Source organism: Amblyraja radiata, chromosome 1 (assembly GCF_010909765.2).
Source record: "Amblyraja radiata isolate CabotCenter1 chromosome 1, sAmbRad1.1.pri, whole genome shotgun sequence".
In the NCBI taxonomy this organism is placed as follows: Eukaryota; Metazoa; Chordata; class Chondrichthyes; order Rajiformes; family Rajidae; genus Amblyraja; species Amblyraja radiata.
In genome coordinates, this window is record NC_045956.1 from 47,058,285 (window position 1) to 47,079,567 (window position 21,283).

The 21,283-nt window shown below is 42.4% G+C and overlaps 1 protein-coding gene across 1 annotated transcript in view; it reads right to left on the reverse strand.

Moving 5' to 3' along the window:
• Positions 1-21,283, reverse strand: part of stk32b (serine/threonine kinase 32B) — a 278,391-nt gene that overhangs the window by 14,187 nt on the left and 242,921 nt on the right. The window contains exons 8-10 of the mRNA XM_033021253.1: positions 18,760-18,863; positions 6,221-6,337; positions 3,989-4,114 (exon numbers count right to left, since the gene is read on the reverse strand). Coding sequence (XP_032877144.1) covers positions 3,989-4,114; positions 6,221-6,337; positions 18,760-18,863 — 347 coding nt within the window. The remainder of the gene's footprint in view (positions 1-3,988; positions 4,115-6,220; positions 6,338-18,759; positions 18,864-21,283) is intronic.

Here is a 21,283-nt window from a genome sequence, read left to right on the forward strand (position 1 = left end):
TACACTAGGGACAATTTACAATTTTACCAAGCCAGTTAGCCTACAGACGTCTTTGGAGTGTGGGAGGAAACCGAAGCACCCAGGGTATACCCACACAGACAGCGCCCATAGTCAGGATCGAACCCAAAATACTATCTTGAAAAACTTTCCAATCAGGTTTCAGGACCCACCACAGCGCAGAGTCTGCCTTGTTGAAAGTACATAATGATCTACTTCTCACCATTGACTCCGGCGACTGCGCAATCCTGCTCCTTCTCGAACTCAGTGCAGCATTTGATACAGTCGACCACACCATCCTAATTGACCGTCTCCGGTACGGGGTTGGTATTGATGGCACTGCCCTGAGCTGGTTCATCTCCTACCTCAAAGGTAGGAGTTTCTCTACTAACATAGGCAACTCTTTCTCCTCCCCAGCTAATCTCTGCTGTGGGGTTCCACAAGGTTCCATCCTTGGCCCCATTCTCTTCTCCCTGTATATGCTCCCATTAGGCCAAGTCATTGAAAGGCACAGCATTTCCTTCTATTGCTACGCAGACGATACACAACTCTACTTCCCCCTGAAGCCCAATAACCGATCAAATCTACTTAACCTTATCCACTGCCTCGAGGATATAAAGTGTCGGATGGCCCAGAACTTCCTTCAACTAAACGAGAGTAAGTCTGAGATCATCCTTCTCAGCCCCTCGGACTGAATCAAAATGATAGCAGGCAGCCTTGGAAGCCTTACCCCACTACTCAAACCTCACGGCAAAAACCTTGGCGTGATATTTGACTCAGCATTGAAATTTGACAAACAAGTCAATGCTGCGGTAAAAGTTGGCTTCTTCCAGCTTCGGACAATAGCTAAAATAAACCAATTCCTCCAGTTTGACGACCTCGAAAAGATCATCCACACATTAATCTCCTCCCGCCTAGATTACTGCAACTCCCTTTACACTGGCATTAGCCAATCTTCCCAGTCCCTGCAACTGGTCCAAAATGCCGCAGCGAGACTCCTGACGGGCACCCGATAAAGGGACCACATCACCCCAATTCTGGCCTCTCTCCACTGGCTCCCTGTGCGGTTCCGAATAAATTTCAAGATCCTTCTTTATGTTTACAAAGCCCTTAACGGCTTGCCCCCACCTACATCAAAAGTCTGCTTACCCACCACACCACCTCCAGGTCCCTCAGGTTGGCTGACTTGGGGTTACTGACCAACCCGCAGTCTAGGCATAAGCTCAGGGGCGATCGCGCCTTTGCGGTTGCAGCTCCTAGAATGTGGAGCAGCATCCCTCTTCCCATCAGAACTGCCCCCTCCATCGACTCTTTTAAGTCGAGACATAAAGCTCATCTTTACTCTCAAGCCTTTCTTGACGTCCTCTGAGGGAGGGCTATATGTATGTATTTATGTATGTATTTAATCTATGAACCACTGTCGCATAATGTTAGTACCTCCACCAATGTAAAGCATTTTGGTCAACGAGAGTTGTTTTTTAAATGTGCTATATAAATAAAAGTGACTTGACTTGACTTGACTTATCTGTGAAAATAATAAGCTGGTTCCCCATGATATTGAACATACTGCAACTGGCCTGATGCTTGGTGCTGGCAAGATATTGTACCCTCATAGAAGTAATTTACCCTTCCACTCAAGCTCTGAATCTGTGCATTCTGAATTTGAAAGAACCCATAGATAATAACATTGGAAGGTCATAATGGTATTGGTTTATTTTTGCCATGCGTCCTGAGATACAGTGAAACACTTTTATTTTTGTGTGCAATGAACCCTGTCTACAGTTTCTCACATACTAAAAGATAATAAATATAAATTGTTACAGCTGCTGGATGTCTGGCTCCCCCAGCATGATAGTCAATACATTTAAGGAAAACAGAAAAGTTTTAATGTTTGGTATCGTGACAACTTACAAAATAAGAGTAGGAATGATCACGCTGACCCTGACATCTGCTCTGCCAATCAATAAGATCATGATTCACTCATTGTCCCAAGTCAAATGTATTGACTGTTCCCCATAACCTTGTTTCTCGGAGTCTGAGAATCTATTTGTCTCAGCCCTGGATGAAGTTAATGATTAAGCATCCACAGTTTTTTGGAAGAGATAATTCGAATGATACATAACCCTCGGAAAGGTGAAATTCTACCTCACTTCAGCAAACAGCCACTTATCTTGAAACTACATTTCCTACGTCAAAGGTGTGTAATTTCTCACAATACCTTCTGAATTAGTATTGTTTCCCCCGACAGTTGGGACTGAAAACGGTTTAAGAATAAGGGGTAAGCCATTTAGAACGGAGACAAGGAAACACTTTTTCTCTTAGAGAGTTGTGAGTCTGTGGAATTCTCTGCCTCAGAGGGCGGTGGAGGCCGGTTCTCTGAATACTTTCAATAGAGAGCTAGATAGGGCTCTTAAAGGTAGCGTAGTCAGGGGATATGGGGAGAAGGCAGGAACGGGGTACTGATTGGGGATGATCAGCCATGATCACATTGAATGGCAGTGTTGACTCGAAGGGCCGAATGGCCTACTCCTGCACCTATTGTCTATTGTCTATTGTTTTTCACCATTATCTTCAACATGTCTGAACATTTGTTTTTTTTTGTTTTTTCTTAAATTTGATTTTAATTCATTTGAAAGAATAACCAGATAGGTTATACCTTTACCTATTGTAGTTTGTCCCCTCATTGTCTGGATTGGAATGTATTAGTTATAAGGATAAGTTGGACAAACCTGGCTTGGTTTTCACTGGACGGTCAGAGGTTAAAGGAAGACTTGGTAGATGTTTATAAAATAGAGAGGCTTAGATAGGGTCTTTTTCCCAGGGCATAAATATCAAATACTGAAAGACATAGGTTTAAAGTCAGAAGAGGAGCGTGTAAAGGAGATTCAATAGACAATAGACAATAGTTGCAGGAGTAGGCCATTCGGCCCTTCGAGCCAGCAGCGCCATTCAATGTGATCATAGCTGATCATCCCCAATCAGTACATCGTTCCTGCCTTCTCCCCATATCCCCTGACTCCGCTATCTTTAAGAGCCCTATCTAGCTCTCTCTTGAAAGTATCCAGAGAACTGGCCTCCACCACCCTCTGAGGCAGAGAATTCCACAGACTCACAAATCTCTGTGTGAAAAGTGTTTCCATATCTCCATTCTAAATGGCTTACCCCTTATTCTTTAACTGTGGCCCCTGGTTCTGGACTCCCCCAACATCGGGAACATGTTTGCTGCCTCGACCGTGTCCAAACCCTTAATAATCTTATATGTTTCAATAAGATCCCTCTCATCCTTCTAAATTCCAGAGTATACAAGGCTAGCCGCTCCATTCTCTCAGCAAATGACAGTCCTGCCATCCTGGGAATTAATCTTGTGAACCTACACTGCACTCCCTCAATAGCAAGAATGTTCATCCTCAAATTTAGAGACCAAAACTGCTAACAATACTCCAGGTGTGGTCTCACTAGGGCCCTGTACAACTGCAGGACCACTTTAATCCTATATTCAACTCCTCTTGCAAGGCAATTTTTTTTAATGCAGGGAGTGATAGGTGCCAGGAATATGTTGCAAATGGGATTCGAAGGAGATATGGTAGCAACATTCAAGAAACATTCGGACAGGGGTGAAATGTTGATGGATGGAGGGATACAGGGCATGTGCAAGCAGATGGGATTAATTTGGTTTCATGTTGGTGCACACATGATGAGACTATGGGCCTATTCCTGTCCCGTCCTATGTTCTACTCATTTGTTGATTGATCCCTCTCACAGCAAACTTAGTTGACAATTCTGGATTTTTTTAAATGCATTTTGGAGAAGTTCGCTTTTGGTCATTTATTTTTGCAAGTGAGCCCCACTGGCAAAATAACCCCCCCCCCCCCCATTGTGTTCAGAATGTGTATATTATCAGCTTAATTAAGTGCAATGATAAAACCAAAGTACGGGAATTAAATTAATCAATCACTACTAATATATTTTGCCTTCATTTAAAAAAACTTACATTAGGAATAAAACCAGGGATGAGATTCTTCTCCAGAACAGCATCCCAGTTGACATCAACTAAGTATGGAGAATTCTGAATGTCCTTGAGACTTGATAGGCGACACTCAGGATCTTTCACAAGAAGCTAATGTGACATAAAATACGGTATTTCAACAATGTGTTTTTATGCTGTTTGATAAAAGACGAAACAGACACTGGTTTTTGAAATTGATTTTCAAAACACATATATTTCTGGGATTAAATAGTTTGCTACGTAATTTACAGGATTCTGCAATAGATATTTGATCTGGTTCAGAGAATAGGAGTTACTAGTTGGTGCATTTAAATTCAGTTTAAAAATAAATCTTGAAATAAGAACCATTAAGCTTTGTTTGCTGACTAATTTCCTCTGAAGCAGGGAAACTGCCATCAGGTCTCACCAGGTGAGGACTATGTGTGATTGTGGTCACATATCCGTGTGGGTAACTTAATCACCTTTCACTTCATTCAGTTATATCAGATAGAAAAAGCTTACCACCAACTTCTCTGAATAAATAGGATTGGAAAACAAATTCTGCCCCTTGTCCAAACTTTCACATCCAGATGGAAAAATTAAATTGATTTCCAGGTTCCTGGCTGTTTCTGCTGAGAGCCTCTTCCATAAGCATTTAAAATGATGGCCAGCAGGATTGGGTGGTAAGGTTAGATGCTCCATTCTAGAGGACCTATATACCACTATTCCTTTAAGTGTCATGAGGAGAAACTCGCTAACATAATGAGTGCTTTCGGGCTCCTCCTCCTTTTTCCTTTCTTCTCCCCGCCACCCCACCACGATCAGTCTGAAGAAGGGTTTCGGCCCAAAGCGTTGCTTATTTCCTTCGCTCCATAGATGCTGCTGCACCCACTGAGTTTCTCCAACTTTTTTGTGTACCTGGGACAGTTTCTTAACTGTTTCTAAAACAATGGGATAGTCCCAGTCTTATCTACCTCCTCTGGCAGCTTGTCCATATACCCACCACCCTTTCTGTGTAAAAGTTACCCCTCGGATTCCTATTAATTCTTTTCCCCTTCACCTTGAACCTATGTCCTCTGGTCCTTGATTCCCCCACTCTGGGTGAAAGACTCAGTGCATCTATTCCTCTCATGATTTTGTATATAAGATCTCCCCTCATCCAACTGTGCTCCATGGAAAAGAGACCCAGCCTACTCAACCTCTCCCTATAGCTCACGCCTTCTAGTCCTGGCAACATCCTCGTAAATCTTTTCTGAACCTTTTCAAGTTTGACAATATCTTTCCTATAACATGGTGCCCAGAACTGAACACAATATTCTAAATACGGTCTCACCAACGTCTTATAATGTACAACTGTAACATGACCTCCCATCTTCTATACTCAAGACTCTGACTGATGAAGGCCAAAATGTCAAAAGCCTTTTTGACCACCTTATCTACCCACGACTCGACCTTCAAGGAACCATGCACCTGTACTCCTAGATCCATCTGCTCTAAAACAGTACTCAGAGGCCTACCATATACTGTGTAGGTCCTGCATTTGTTCGACATCCCAAAATGCAACACCTCACACTTCTCTGTATTAAATTCCATCAACCATTCCTTCGCCCACCTGGCCATTTGATCCAGATCCTGGTGCAATCTTTCACAACCATCTTCACTATCTGCAAAACCACTAACTTCTGTATCATCTGCAAACTTGCTAATCTTGCCCTGTACTGTATATTTCCATCCAAATCATTGATGTAAATGACAAACAGTAACAGGCCCAGCAGCAAACCCTGAGGCACACCATTAGTCACAGACCTTCAGTCTGAGAAGCAACCTTCCACCATCACCCTCTGCTTCCTTACATGGAGCCAAATTGCTATCCATTCAGCTATCTCTCCTTGGATCATTGGTTCAAATGGGAACTGTGTAATGCTTGAAAGGATAATATTTGCATGAGCATGGGAATACAAGGGCAAGGCAAGGAGGCAGTTGTATTGCCCTTGGATTAAGCTGATATGGACATGAACTTGTGTTGTAATCTTTCTACGCTCGTGGAATTCTGCATGGAATGGGATAAAACTCCATTCCTGCAATTCAAATATTGCAGGATATTGTTTTCACACAGCACTGAGAATGCTTTTCATCCATTTGAAGCAGCGAAGTGTGTTGTTATTGATTTTTCTGACTCAAAGTATCTATGTCAGGAGCAAGAGTTGTATGCCATGACCTTTTCTTTCCATTCTTTACCTTTTTCACTAATGCCACCAATCCTTTAGACCAGGTTGAGGAACAGTGGATCTGTTCTGTAGTGATCATGAGATATATTTCTTCCACTGGAGTGTTGGAGTGAATGTCATAAGGTCTCTGGAAGACAAAACAGAATAGAAATACTTAATTTTTATCTTGTGCTGCCTTCAGTATATGTCAGGGGCCTTTACTAACAGAGGCCATTCTCTTCAAAACAATAGTAATAATATTAAGGTAGACTAAAATGCTGGAGATACTCAGCGGGTGGGGCAACATCTATGGAGCGAAGGACGAGGCGACGTTTTGGGTCTTCAGTAATAATATTAAAATATGATTAGTAATAAGCAAAGTTAATGCCATGATTTTCAAAATGCTTTTATCAGGTACGTAATTATGAAAGGTAACAGAATATTATGCTTTATTGCTTACTGAACTAAAAGTAGAAAGATTATGCTTCAGTCCTGACTACTCTGAAGAAGGGTCTCGACCCAAAACATCACCCAATCCTTCTCTCCAGAGATGCTGCCTGTCCCGCTGAGTTACTCCAGCTTTTTGTGTCTATCTTCAGTCTACCTTCCTACATATATAAGTAATTGGTGAGGCCATATCTCTGGTGCTGTATTTAATGCTCTTGGTCTCATTGAAAGCCAGGTCGGCTGCATACATGTCAAACAACCTTGTGCAGTACAAGAAAGCTCACTATGATCTTTGCAAAGCCATTAAGAATGTTTGTCATTTTATAACACAGAACATAGAATGGAACAGCACAGGAATGTGCCCTTTGCCTTACAAAACCCAAATTAGATTAATCCCATCTGCTTCAACATGATTCATATCCCTCTATTCCCTGTCTACCCACGTGCTGGTCTAAATGCCAATGAAATGGCACTATTGTATCTGTTTGCACCACCCTAACTACCACACGCACCAATCCCTCTCCCACCCACCCTCACCACCACCTCCACACCAGTATGTTTTAGGCTCCTACCACTCTCAGTGTAAAACCTCCTTCGACATGCACATCTCCTTTAAACTTCTCAACCTCCTCAAGCTAATGCTGTGCCCTCTAGAATCGAACATTTCAACTGTGGGGAAAAAGACTCTGGCTATCAGCTCTCTTTTTTTGCCTCTCAAACGTTCTACATTTTTTATCAGATATCAGGTCTTCCCACAGCCTCTGGCACTCCAGAGAAAATAATCCAAGTCTGTCCAACCTTTCCTATAGCTAATTCTCTCTGGTCCAGGCAACATTCCAGAAGTTCACTATAAAATAGGCCAAAGTCAGCATGGCTTTGTGAAGGGGAGGCCTTGCTTGACAAATTTGCTGGAATTCTTTGAAGAAGTAAATAGCAGGACAGACAAAAGAGAGTCAGTAGATGCTGTTTACTTACTTTCGGAAAGCCTTTGATAAGGTGCCACAAGTGAGGCTGCTAAGGAAGATGAGAGCCCACGGTATCAAAGAGCAGATGCTAGCATGGATATCAGGTTGGCTGGATGGCAGATGACAAAGAGTGGCAATAAAGGGGGCTTTTTCTGGGTTGCTGCCAGTGACTGGCAGAGTCCACAGGGATCGGTGCTGGGGCCGCTTCTCTGCATGTTGTATATTAATGATTTGGACGAGGGGATTGAAGGTTTTGTGGTCAAGTTTGCAGATGATACGAAAAAAGCTGGAAGGGCAGGTAGTGTAAAGAAAACAGTGACTCTGCAGAAGGACTTGGGCAGGTTGTGAGAGTGGGCAGAGCAGTGGCAGATGGAATAGTGTAGCAAAGTATGGAGTAAGAAGAATGAGGGGGGACCTCATTGAAACATACAGAATAGTGAAAGGCTTGGATAGAGTGGAGGTGGAGAGGATGTTTCTACTCGTGGGAGAGTCTAGGACTAGAGGTTATAACCTCAGAATTAAAGGACGTTCTTTTAGGAAGGAGATGAGGAGACATTTCTTTAGTCAGAGGGTGGTGAATCTGTGGAATTCTTTGCCACAGAAGGCTGTGGAGGCCAAGTCAGTTGATATTTTTAAGGCAGAGATAGATGGATTCTTGATTAGTACATGTGCCAGAGGTTATGGGGAGAAGACAGGAGAATGTGGTTAGGTGGGAGAGATAGATCAGCCATAATTGAATGGCGTATATTTGATGGGCTGAATGGCCTTATTCTACTCCCAGCATTCATGTCCTTATGACCCTATGAACCTCTTTTACATTCTCTTCAAAGCCTCCATGATCTTCCTCTAATACCTTCCTTAACCCTTTCATGCAACTGGAACCTGAGAAATTATCCCCAGATGCTTAAAATCACTACAAGGTTAACTGGAATTGTTCACATCATTGTATTGGGATGCCAAAGGAAAAGTATATTATTGGTGTGCATGACCATATTGAGAACAATATATTAACAATAAAAAGTGTATTTGAGATTTACAAAGGAATTGTTTACTTAATTGTTTAATTAAAATCTTATCAACTTTGTTCCATTCTCATTGAGGAAGTTAAATTCTGATAACAAACAACAATTCTGACATAATCTCAACATTATTTTCTTTATTGTTGACAGCCCCCTTGGTAAACTGAAGATTTATCTTTATGTTAAAGGAATTGCCCAGAGCATATCTGAGGCATAATGGCAAGCTATGATTATTTAAGCTGTACAACAGATCCTGAATAGTGAGTTGATTTTACCTTGCTGTTTGCACTGCTTGTGATAGGAGACAAGCTTGATATGTTATCCCATGAAACAAAATCAAGAGTTAACTCTTCTTGGATAAATGGAGAACATATATTGGTTATGTCTCCTTTGGTGAAATAAAGTGAGGGGCTTTGGCATATGCCAGCAAGGGATGTTTATATCTCCGAATTTCTGGATGTATACATCTGGTAGATATATCACAGTTGTATTGAGGGAACTTCACAAATGTAAAATGGTCAGACTTATTTTATTCTGCTTCTTACGGCTGGGCAAAGCTGCTTCCACTCTTGGTTTGTGTCATTGTAAGCTATTGGACCCCCTGAAACTTTTAAAACTTAGAGTGCCATTTTCTTTAAAGAGAAGCTTTTGTGGAGGCTGGAGGCTACTATGTGTGGAAGTGTATATTAGCAAATAAACAGAGGCAGAGCTATAAACAGAACATTTTATTGAAGATAGCAATTCTGTAATTCATAACTAAATTGGAATATTGGGGCTTATAGAAGTACACACATACAGTATAAAAAATGTACTAAACTGTAGCTTCCCTTTAATTTGGAAAGAAACATACGCAGTGAATTAATTTATTCACACATGCAAATCAAGTAATTATTTTAATACAACCACATGAATTCACACAGTTTTTTGTTCTCTTTTAAAAAAAAATCTTTTAATTAATTAAAAAAAAAAAGATAAACATAACAGTGATATTGATACATAGGGATCAGGATTACATTAACAACAAATGTAACCTAAACATAAATCCAGTGTCCAAAATAGAGTTGTACAGTCATATTGGGTATAGACCTCCCAGTCTCAATGTAAATATAGATAAACGGTTAAAAGAGAACTTGTATATATTTTTAAAAAGTAAGCAAACAAAAAAACAAAAAAAACAGAATCTGGATTGCAAAAAAAATGTCAACAGTTTAGAACCCTGTTTGGCGTCAAATCCACCGTATAAAGGTAAAAAATTATTATAACGGCTGGAGAGGGAACAATTTATACTGTGTGAAAATATTGAATAAAGCTTCCTCAAGTCCTATCAAATTTAACCGGGGGATCAACAATGTCACTCCTAATTTTTTCTAAATTTAAACATGATATCGTTTCAGAATACCAATGGAGTGTGGTAGGAGGATTAGAGTCTTTCCATTTAAGTAAAATAGATCATCTGGCAATTAATGTAGTAAAAGCAATCAACCGACGTGCTGAACGGGACATAGAAACATAGAAAATAGGTGCAGGAGGAGGCCATTCGGCCCTTCGACCCTTCGAGCCTGCACCGCCATTCATTGGGATCATGGCTGATCGTCCCCTATCAATAACCCGTGCCTGTCTTCTCCCCATATCTCTTGACTCCACTAGCCCCATGAGCTCTAACTAACTCTCTCTTAAATCCATCCAGTGATTGGCTTCCACTGCCCTCTGTGGCAGGGAATTCCATAAATTCACAACTCTCTGGGTGAAAAAGTTTTTTCTCACCTTAGTCTTAAATGACCACCCCTTTATTATAAGAGTGTGGCCCCTGGTTCTGGACTCGCCCAACATTGGGAACATTTTTCCTGCATCTAGCTTGTCCAGTCCTTTTATAATTTTATATGTTTCTATAAGATTCTATAAAACCGATGAATCGAATCTAACATTATTAGCCCCAAAATTGCAGTAATATGATGAGGTTGTAAATCAATACCTAAAACTACAGAAATAGTATCAAAAATGTATTTCCAATCATTTTCTAAAGTGGGCAAGACCAAAACATATGAGTCAGCGAAGCCACTTCAGAGTTACATCCATCACAAGTAGGATTTATATGACCATAAAAACGAGCTAACTTATCTTTTGACATATGTGCTCTGTGAACCACCTTCAATTGTATCAGAGCGTGTCTTGGGGAGGGGAGTGGAGGGGAAGGGGGGGTTGGGGTGACTTAGTACGGGAGACAAGTGTACTGACTGTGTGGGCAGACACTTTGGTAGTGATTGCCCATGGGGTTCACTGTCGAGGAATTCATAATGCAGAGAGCATTATAAACAGTGGAGCAATTAACCCTGGAAAGGGGGGAGACTTCTCTCTGAGTTGGACCCAGGAAACTGAAGCAGGAATTTTCTTGAGGTTATTAACGACAGATAAATGGATGGGAAGGGTTTAGAGAGCTATGGGCCACATGCAGGCAAATAGGACTACCCCAAGGCTAACTTGGACGGCACGGCCAAGCTGGGCCGAAGGACCTGTTTCCGTGTTGTACAGCACCATGACTAAGGCCTATCCAGTGGGATTGACATGTTTTGTATTTTTCCTTTCTAAAGATGGAGTGTATTTTGATGACTATTGCACACTGCAGACCAGAAGCACCTTCAAAACTCATAGAGAAGGGATGGGCGGTTTAGGTGAGCAGGAGAGTGGGGTTGTTTGCAGTTGCAGAGGGAGGGGGCAAGGGCGGTACAGTTCCCAGTCTCAGCTCCTGTTCTACCGAGTGTGTGGACGTGGATGGGTGGCTTGGTTGGCGGCGGCCCATGGTGTGGCAGAGTGGGGTGCCCGCTGACTCCCACCCCCCCCCCCCCACCCCCGGTCCGGGGCCATGCTGGGAGAGAGCCCCCGAGCACCTGCCCTGGGGCGACTGGCACTGACCTGCTGGCATCGCCGACGTGAAGACGGTGTGAAGCCCCCGCGCCGGTGCAATGGGCGGGAGCTGGAGAGGGGAGGGAAGGGGTCACACACCTGGCCGGGAAGCAGAGGGGTGGGGGTGGGGATGGCGACAGACAGGGCCAACAATGAGATGGAGAAAGACAGAAACACCGACGTGCAAAGGAGACCTACAATAGTGCATGATCTCTCTCGCGTTATGGCAGGTGATTGTCGCCTGCCCGCTGTTTCTGACGCTAAAGCCTTAGGATCGTTGCCCTTCGTGTTGGCGTGGAGGGGGAGGGGGGTATTGTGCTGTTTGATCGCCCCCTGCTATCCCAGGGACAGGGAGACACAGCGGCTTTTGAGACTGGTGGGCAATCACTACCAACGTGCCTGCACACACAGTCAGTACACCTCTCCTACACTTGTCTCCCGCACTAAGTCACCCCAAAACCTGTCCCGCTGAGTGACCATACTGAGGGCATTCCCACGTATATGAACCAGAGAGAAACGCTCTGGCACTGGACGGTGCACATGTTCCCTTTGTAGGTCATATCAATAGATGCGGCCGCATTGAATTCTATCTTTAACTAAAAGCCACAGGACGGAGCTGTCTTCTTTAATACTGTTGCTTCCCCGCCACCGCCTCCTTGCTGCACAATGGCAGCGAGTGCGGGGCTGAGATCCTGCCTAGTTTTTTTAAGTTCTGAAATTGAATAACTTTCAATACTGAATCAGAATATACTTACTGTATGAGATGCTGTCCAGCTCCTCTATTTGATACTTAAAACAGGCCTTCATTCACAGTTGGCTCAAGAGTAACTCGGGAGAGGAACTTGATAACTCGGGAGAGGAACTTGGTATATCGCAGAAATGAGAAATAAACGGCAAACTTAGACATACACGTGGGAACTCGTTTAAACTCATAAACATAAACTTGGAATCTCATAGCCAACCACGAGTGTGATTTTTTTTCTTTCACTAGGGATCACTTGTGGGTGGATTCGCACCGTGAGACAGACTATTAGGTTGCAACTCTACCGCTGCACCACTGCCGCACTTTGGACTGTGAACATCTACTGCTCTGGAAGGTGTAAACTGTCACTAAGTATGTATAGAGCTTTGTACGGTATTTCTTGTGTACATATGTTTGATTATGAATATGGGTTATTTTTGGAAAAAAATTCTATTCCTCTGGGACACTCACCCTGGTCCAAATCTTTGACCAATGTTTTCTACACTAGGTCTATTTTTAACATCAAGGTTACATTAGCAAACGCTTCTGTATTTGGTGACTTCAACCCACGTATTTCGCCAGCCAGTCAGCATTGATTCTTTGCACTGAAATTGTAAACAATCCGATTATGTAAATGATGAGAATTGTGAATTGTGAAGCCAAAGGAAAGAATATGGGTGGTAGTGGAGGGGGAAGGGGAGAAATGTGTGAGAGTCCAGGGGGAGCATAGGGAAGGAGGGGGAAAGAAGAAAATAGGAATCTGAGGGATGACGGCTGTATAGAACAAGCTGCCAGAGGAGGTAGTTGAGGCTGGGACTATCCCATCGTTTATGAAACAGTTAGACAGGTACATGGATAGGACAGGTTTGGAGGGATATGGACCAAGCGCAGGCAAGTGGGACCAGAGTGGGTAAATTGGGCTGAAGGGGCTGTTTCCACACTGTATCACTATGACTCTATAAAAAAGGGTTGAAGGTTGTTTTTTACATTACTTACCTAAAATTGGTGAATTCAATGTTCCTACTATCAAGGAATAATCAGTGAATCTATGGATTGTTGTACTGCACATAAAGGACATTTCTAAAACTTATTTTTCTCCTCGTGGATATGAAGGAGCAGTGAGTGTTAGACAGAGAATATAAAATTGGAAACTTTAATACAAGCATGAATCAGCCTTCAAATATCTTCCAAATATGACTTACAAGCAATAATCAGTTTTGATGTTGCAAGGACAGTGGCATAAACTAAACAAACAGGCTGCCAGCTTATTGTGGGAGGCCACTGAAGAGATATGTTTTGGAAACTGACATGACCATGAGACATTCTGGTATTCACTGGTCAAATGTAAAGATGATAATCACAAAATAATGCAGCATGGAAACAGGCTCTTTGATCTACCAAGTCTGCAACAACTGGCAAACACCCATTTCAATTAATCCATTACTAAAATGTTATTTTCCCACATTCCCACCAATTTTCCCCCAGAGTCTATCACTCACCTACATGCAAGGGGCAATTTACAGTAGCCAATCTACCTACATATCATTGGTACTTGGGGAGAACCTAACAGTTACAGGGAGAATATGCAACCACACAAAAATCAACTCTGCTAGTTGTACCACTGTCCCGCCCATAGTATGGCTATGGTAATTGGTCTACATTAAAATCCCTACCACCACTGTACTGAGAGGGGAGTGTGGCATTCAACTTTGTCAAAAATGATAGTTAACATTCCAGACTGGAAGCAAGCATTAGATATCTTGAAGTGCTCAGATACTTTGCACGTTAGCAACATATAAAAGGGTGCCTTGGATATCCATTTATGGAATGAGATCATGGAAAGTATCAGGCCAGCTTTTTTTCCAGTTAGCATATCAAATGCGGATATTGTTATATTTTTTCTGTATATCAATATTTGGGTTGCTTGTGTATCCAATAAGTAATTCTTCACAATTCTGTGGTGAAAGAAGGATGTTTTGGATGACTGAATTTTATTCTAAGAATTACCTTGTCTCAACAAAGTTGCTTTCTGGTCTTGACACGAACAATGCACTCCTATTTTAATTGTGTAATTCTATGAAGCCATTTGTTCACATCCAAAACAACAAAGTAAACTATGATTTGTATAGAAACAAAGAACTGCTGGTTTGTACCAAAGATAGACACAAAGTGTTGGAGGAACTCAGCGGGTCTGGCAGCATCTCTGGAGAACATGGATGGGTGACGCATTGGGGGGGACCCTTCTTAAAAAAGGATCCTGACCTGAAGTGTCATCCACCCTTTTTCTCTGGCTGACCCCCATGTTACTCCAGCGCTTGTGTCAATTTATGATTTGTAACTATTTGTTTGATTGTGTGTTAATATCTTTTTACCCAAAATCTTTAATTTTTTTGAGTTTAAGATGGTTCTTGCCTCAGATCTCATCTGCATGTTTTCTTCTGCTGACCGGTAACATATACAGCTCTAGACTCCGAGTGGTTCATTTAAACTCACAACAGTGGACAATAGGCCAGCGTTCTCATTCCAAATCATTAAATGTTGCATTTGTGTGCAAATTGAGTATGCGCTTGCTTGTAATACCTCTTTTTTTCAAACTGACTGCGAATAATGACTGCATAAGATGCCTAATATAGAATGCCTCATAAAGAATGGAAAACTGGGTAGGGACCGAAGAGTGCTTTGTGTCAGGAGGACCAATGAACAGAATGGAGTCAACATCCTCAGGAGGAAACTAACAAGGATGGAAACAAATTAGACCATCCAAATTCTGGATTGCCAGAACTATTTGTTTTCTGTGGCATTAAACAACTAGTATATTCAAAGTTGACCTTCATCTTAATCAAACGACCTATTGTTGTCACAGAGATGAATACCTTATTCCTTCCCCTGTGAGGAAACATAACTGCAATTGGAACTGTCACATGTTCTTGCATTCAGAATGCTGTATTGAATAATAATTGTTTTGCAAATTAAGCTAATCACAAGTATTTCTTTTCAATGCTTTGAACCATGGAGGTCAACTGTGCCCTTACAGACTGAAAAAAACAAAACAATGTTTTATTTCTGCTAATGTAACATGCTTTTGATATGAACTTTAGTAATTAAATTTCTTTGTCATTGCAATGACCTGATGAGGAATGAAAGCTTGAATCCTGGTGACAAGTTGTGACTTCTCTGTGGCTAACCTCTAATGTTAGTAATAACAAAATATTTGAAGTGGTGAATATCAGAAGTGGAATGCAAATAAGTATTGTCAAAAAATTGCTATCAGAGGAAAAAAGTGTACCATTGTATAGAAAGGTAGACAAAAATGCTGGAAAAACTCAGCGCGCGAGGCAGCATCTATGGAGCGAAGGAATAGGCCACGTTTCGGGTCGAGACCCTTCTTCAGACTGATGTGGGGGAGAGGCGGGAAAAAGAAAGGAAAAGACGGAGACAGTGGGCTGTGGGAGAGCTGGGAAGAGGAAGGGAAGCAGAGAGAAAGCAAGGACTACCTGAAATTGGAGAAGTCAATGTTCATACCGCTCGGGTGTAAACTACCTAAGCAAAATATGAGGTGCTGCTCCTCCAATTTGTGGTGGGACTCACTCTGGCCATGGAAGAGGCCCAGGACAGAAAGGTCAGATTCAGAATGGGAGGGGGAGTTGAAGTGATGAGCCACCTGGAGACCAGGTTGGTTATTGCGAACTGAGCGGAGGTGTTGGACGAAGCGATCGTCAAGCCTGCGCTTGATCTTGCCGATGTAGAGCAGTTGACACCTGGAACAGCAGGTGCAGTAGACGAGGTTGGAGGAGGTGCAAGTGAACCTCTGCCTCACCTGGAAAGACTGCTTGGGTCCTTGGATGGAGTCGAGGGCGAAGGTAAAGCGACAAGTGTAGCATTCCCTGCGGTTGCAAGGGAAAGTACCAGGGGAGGGGGTGGTTTGCGTGGGAAGGGACAAATTTACCAGGCAGTTATGGAGGGAACGGTCTCTGTGGAAAGCAGAAAGGGGAGGAGATACAAAGATGTGGCCCGTGGTGGGATCCCATTGGAAGTGGCGAAAATGTCGGAGGATTTTGTGTTGTATGTGACGGCTGGTAGGGTGGAAGGTGAGGACAAGGGGGGCTCTGTCCTTGTTATGAGTGGGGGGATGGGGAGTGAGAACGGAGCTACGGGATATAGAGGAGACCCTGGTGAGAGCCTCATCTACAGTCGAAGAGAGGAACTCCCGTTCCCTCAAGAATGAGGACATCTCCGACGCCCTGGTTTGGAACACCTCATCCTGGGTGCAGATGCGGCGTAGATGGAGGAATTGGGAGTAGGGGGATAAAATCCTTACAGGAAGCAGGGTGGGAAGAAGTGCAGATAGCCATGGGGGTCAGTGGGTTTGTAGTAGGAGCAGCACCTCATATTTTGCTTGGGTAGTCTACACCTCATTTGTATGAACATTGACTTCTCCAATTTCAGGTAGTCCTTGCCAAAGATCCTATAGCGAGCAAAATAGTCCACTCCTGCTAAATCCAATGGGCTGAAGTATAGTACGCAACGGAGCTGACCGTGGGTCATTTCTTCGGCCATTTCAGTAATCCCGACCCAACTTTGGTTATCCCTCTCGCAGTGTAATCAATGTTGCAGGGAAACAGTTTGTGTTAATTAATTATAATTCTGTTAATTTTCTTTTTTTAATGTTTCTTTAATTTTATTTATTTATTTATTTATTTTTCTAAAATTATTTTTAAATGGCTCATGTGCTGTGTTTGAGTTGATGTTTGTATTAAACGTGCACTGTGTAATTCATCTCATCACACTGTTCACAACTGCGGTATTTGGTAAAATAATAGCAATATGAAGATTCTAATTGCTCTACTCTTGGAATGTTCCTTAATGTTATTTAATGTTAGGGACAACATTACATAAAATACATTGAACCTCCCCGCAACTTTAACCTGGCATCCCAGCCATGCTGATCCAGGCCAGACTTCCCACATGCTGTGGAAGGAACATAGGCATCTTTTTGCTTTTTATTGAGAGGCAGAAAGAAAATGAGAAGAAGATTTTTACCAAAGAACTTTGATTTTTACGAGGATGTTTCCGTAACCGGCTACCGTCTCCGCACTGGTATCTTTGCTCCGCTATAGTATCTTCGGTGTGGAGACGGAAGCCAGTTACGGAAATGGGGCCGAAGATTACCCATGAATCTGCCCCTGACCATACTACACCTTTTTCGTCGAGTGGACTATCTTGCTCGCTATAGGATCTTTGGTCCTTGCTTTCTCCCTCTTTCCCCTCCCCTTCCCAGCTCTCCCACAGCCTACTGTCTCCACCTCTTCCTTTCTTTTTCCTGCCCCTCCCCCACATCAGTCTGAAAAAGTGTCTCGACCGAAACGTCACCTATTCCTCCGCTCCATAGATGCTGCCACACCCGCTGAGTTTCTCCAGCATTTTTGTCTACCTTCTATTTTTCCAACATCGACAGTTCTTTCTTAACCATTGTAATGAAAGATGTTTTGCACAAGGTGAAGCATTGGCTTGAAAATAAAACAAACACATTTGGTGAAATATTAATATCTGGTTGTATGATAACATAACAACTTCTTTCTGGATGACTCTAGCAATGCTATACTTAACATTTGTGGGCTAATTGCAATTTGACAACTATAATAATGCATTTGTCTTTCTCAGTTGACTCCACAAGGCCTGAATAGACTGGATGTGGAGAGGATGTTTCCACTAGTGGGAGAGTCGAGGACCAGAGGTCACAGTCTCAGAATTAAAGGACGTTCCTTTAGGAAGGAGATGAGGAGGAAATTTGTTTGTTCCGAGTGTGGCGAATCTGTGGAATTTATTACCAAGTCAATGGATATTTTTAAGGCAGAGATAGATATGGTTTCTTGATTAGTGCATGTAGCAGTTATGAGGAGAAGGCAGGAGAATGGAGTTGAGAGGGAAAGATAGATCAGCCATGATTGAATGGCAGAGTAGAGTTGATGGGCCGAATGGCCTAATTCTGCTCTTATCAGCTATGAACATGAATTCCTTCCTTGGACGCCGCAGAATCCCAATTCTTGTGAGGAACTATTCTTCGATTAACACACTTAAATTGATGAAAATTGCGGGTGATGTAATCAGTCAAAAGATTGATAGTTATCCAGTTCATGGTGTGAACGAGCAAAGATCATTCATGAGACAACAAACGTACTCTTATTTCCCCTCTTTTAGGTAAAAATGGGGATATTCTAGATCATGATTTTATTATGACATTTATGAACCACACAGAACATTCTTCCATTTTTTATTTGTTAAAATGTGGCATTATAACTACTGGATGTGATGTATTTTTATGGGTGACATGTAAAAGCTGATTTAAAGTGATCATAAAATTTGAATTATGTTTCTATGTAATGTTCATATTTCAGCCACAAGTTCATTCACTCTCCATTGTTAGGATCCAATACCAGTTATGTGAAACAAGCATTAGTTACATGAAAACCTATGAGTGTAAAACTGTGCACCTTACCCAGCCCCGCAACAGTTCATAAGCTGTTATTCCCAAGGACCACCAATCCACTGGATATGAGTATCCAGGGCCTCCTTCCAAAAAGGACTGAAAAACTTCAGGAGCTAAAGAAAAGCAAATGAGAACAAAATTAGTCACAATTATTTTCATCCAAAATAAAGTTTTCAATAATGAACAGTGATCATGAAACTATGCAGCATATTCATAATGTAGCAAAGAGTTTTATTCCTTTATTTTTGTTTAATTTAAAAAAAAAATACAAGTTCCTTACTGGACAACGTAAAGAATAGTCTTACTCATACAAAGACATAGAGTGCTGGAGTAACACAGCGGGTCAGGCAGCATCATTGGAGAATATGGCTGTTGTACTCCATGGTCCGGTATCTGTTATACCATCGTTATGACGCTGGAATGACCACAAGTACACATATTTAGGGGTGTGAACCTGCACATAAATTAAGGCTCTGTTTATTTCACGGCCAACTGGAACCAGAGTGCCCTGCCCATGTTACGTCATTCCCACATATACATGTTGCCACGCGGACAAACAAAGTAGTCCTTGTGATATAACAAAGTTGTCCTTGCAATATCACAACACCCCCCCTTGTCTTATATAAAATACAAAATCTGCTGAACAAACAAAACTCTACACACAATTGCTTTTTATAAACACCAAAATTCTTCAATAGTAATAATTATCAACAGTAACGTGCAGGTTTCTTATTAACACGTCCTGAACGTGTCACGTATTCTCCATCAGCATTATGTGCCGGTCGTTCCTCCTCTTTATATTTGGTCTCAGTCCTGTTGCTGTCTGGTGTGACGCAGTGAGGACCAAAACCTGGTTCCTTCAGTGGAGGAACATCTCTCAACTTGAAGAGATGGCCTAATCAGTTTGACAGGATTGGCAATTTCAAGGAGCCAGCCACCCTTCATCTCAAGGAGAAGGCCACACCACACATAGATGCACCAAGCAAATGGAGTGTCCATATCAGAGACAGGTTGCGGGCCGAGTTGGATAAAATGGAGGATGATGGAATCATCAGAAAAGTAACTCATCATATGGGACTGGTGCAGTTCAATAACAACCTCAGTTAAGAAAGATGGATCAATCAGGGTATGCCTTGACCCAAAACGTTTGAATGCAAGTCTCAAACGCTGCCCACACAAGATCCAAACCCTTGAAGAAATCAATCCAGTTTTTGCCAATGGGAAATATTTCACCAAAATTGGTCCGTCCGACTTGATGAGGCAAGCCAGGAACTTACCACGTTCCGGACACCTTTTGGCAGGTATTGCTACAGAAGGTTACCTTTCGGCTTGTCGGTGAGCTAGGATATATTCCAGCAACATATGGATACAATCATAGAGTAGGTTCCTGGATGCATCTGCATTGCAGATGATATTGGCGTAGTGGGATCCACGGAACAAGAACATGCCGGTAATCTGAAGAAGCTGTTGGAGACAGCGTCCTAGGAAGTTTTCAACAGGGCAAAGTGCGTAGTGAAGGCTAAGTCCATCAACTTCTTCTGGTCAATCTATTCAGACACAGGCATCAGACCAGATCTTTGTAAGGTGAAGGACATTCACATGACGCCAACATAGCAGGACAAAGAAGATCTGCACTGGTTCCTGGGGATGATTAATTTTTTGTCGCCCTACATCCCAAACTATGCTAACCAGGCCGCCATCTTGAGGGGTTTACTGATGAAAGATGTTCCATTCTTGTGGCAAGACGACCACCAGATGGCGTTCTGCGACCCGAAGGGCAGCATACAAGAGGAATCTGTACTCCAGTACTATCGCCCAGATGCTCCTGTCACCCTCGAGGTAGATGCGTCATTGAAAGGAGTAGGAGCATGCCTTTCGCAGGAAGGACGGCCTGTTGCATATGCTTCGAAAGCTCTGTCTTCATGCCAGTCCAACTACTCCAATATTGAACGCGAGACTCTTGCCTTAGTCTTTGGAATCACAAAGTTTCATACGTACCTATTTGGGCGAGATTTTAAAGTGCTGACAGATCACAAACCTCTTGTCACTATCTGTGGCAAACCATTCACAAGTATCCCACCGCTGCCACCATGTTGTACTTCATGGTCCTTCATCTGTTATACCATTGTTATAACTCTGGAATTACCACAAGTACACGTATGTAGGGGTTTGAAGCTGAGCGTAAATCAAAGCTCTGTTTATTTCACGGCCATGTGGAACCAGAGTGCCCTGCCCATATTACGTCATTCCCACATATACATGTTGCTACGCGTGCAAACAAAGTAGTCCTTGTGATATAACAAAGTAGTCCTTGCAATATCACAACAATGGCTAGTTTCTGGTCAGGATCCTTATTCAGACCTTTTATCATGTTATGTTCTCCAGGGATGCTGCCAGTTACTCCAGCACTCTGCTTATTTGTTTTGAAACCCAGCACCTAGCACTTTTACTTTTACTATTTACCTGATTGGAGAGTCAAATGCAACGAAATTTCATTCAAGGTGCACTGTGCCTGGGTGTATATCTGAATGAC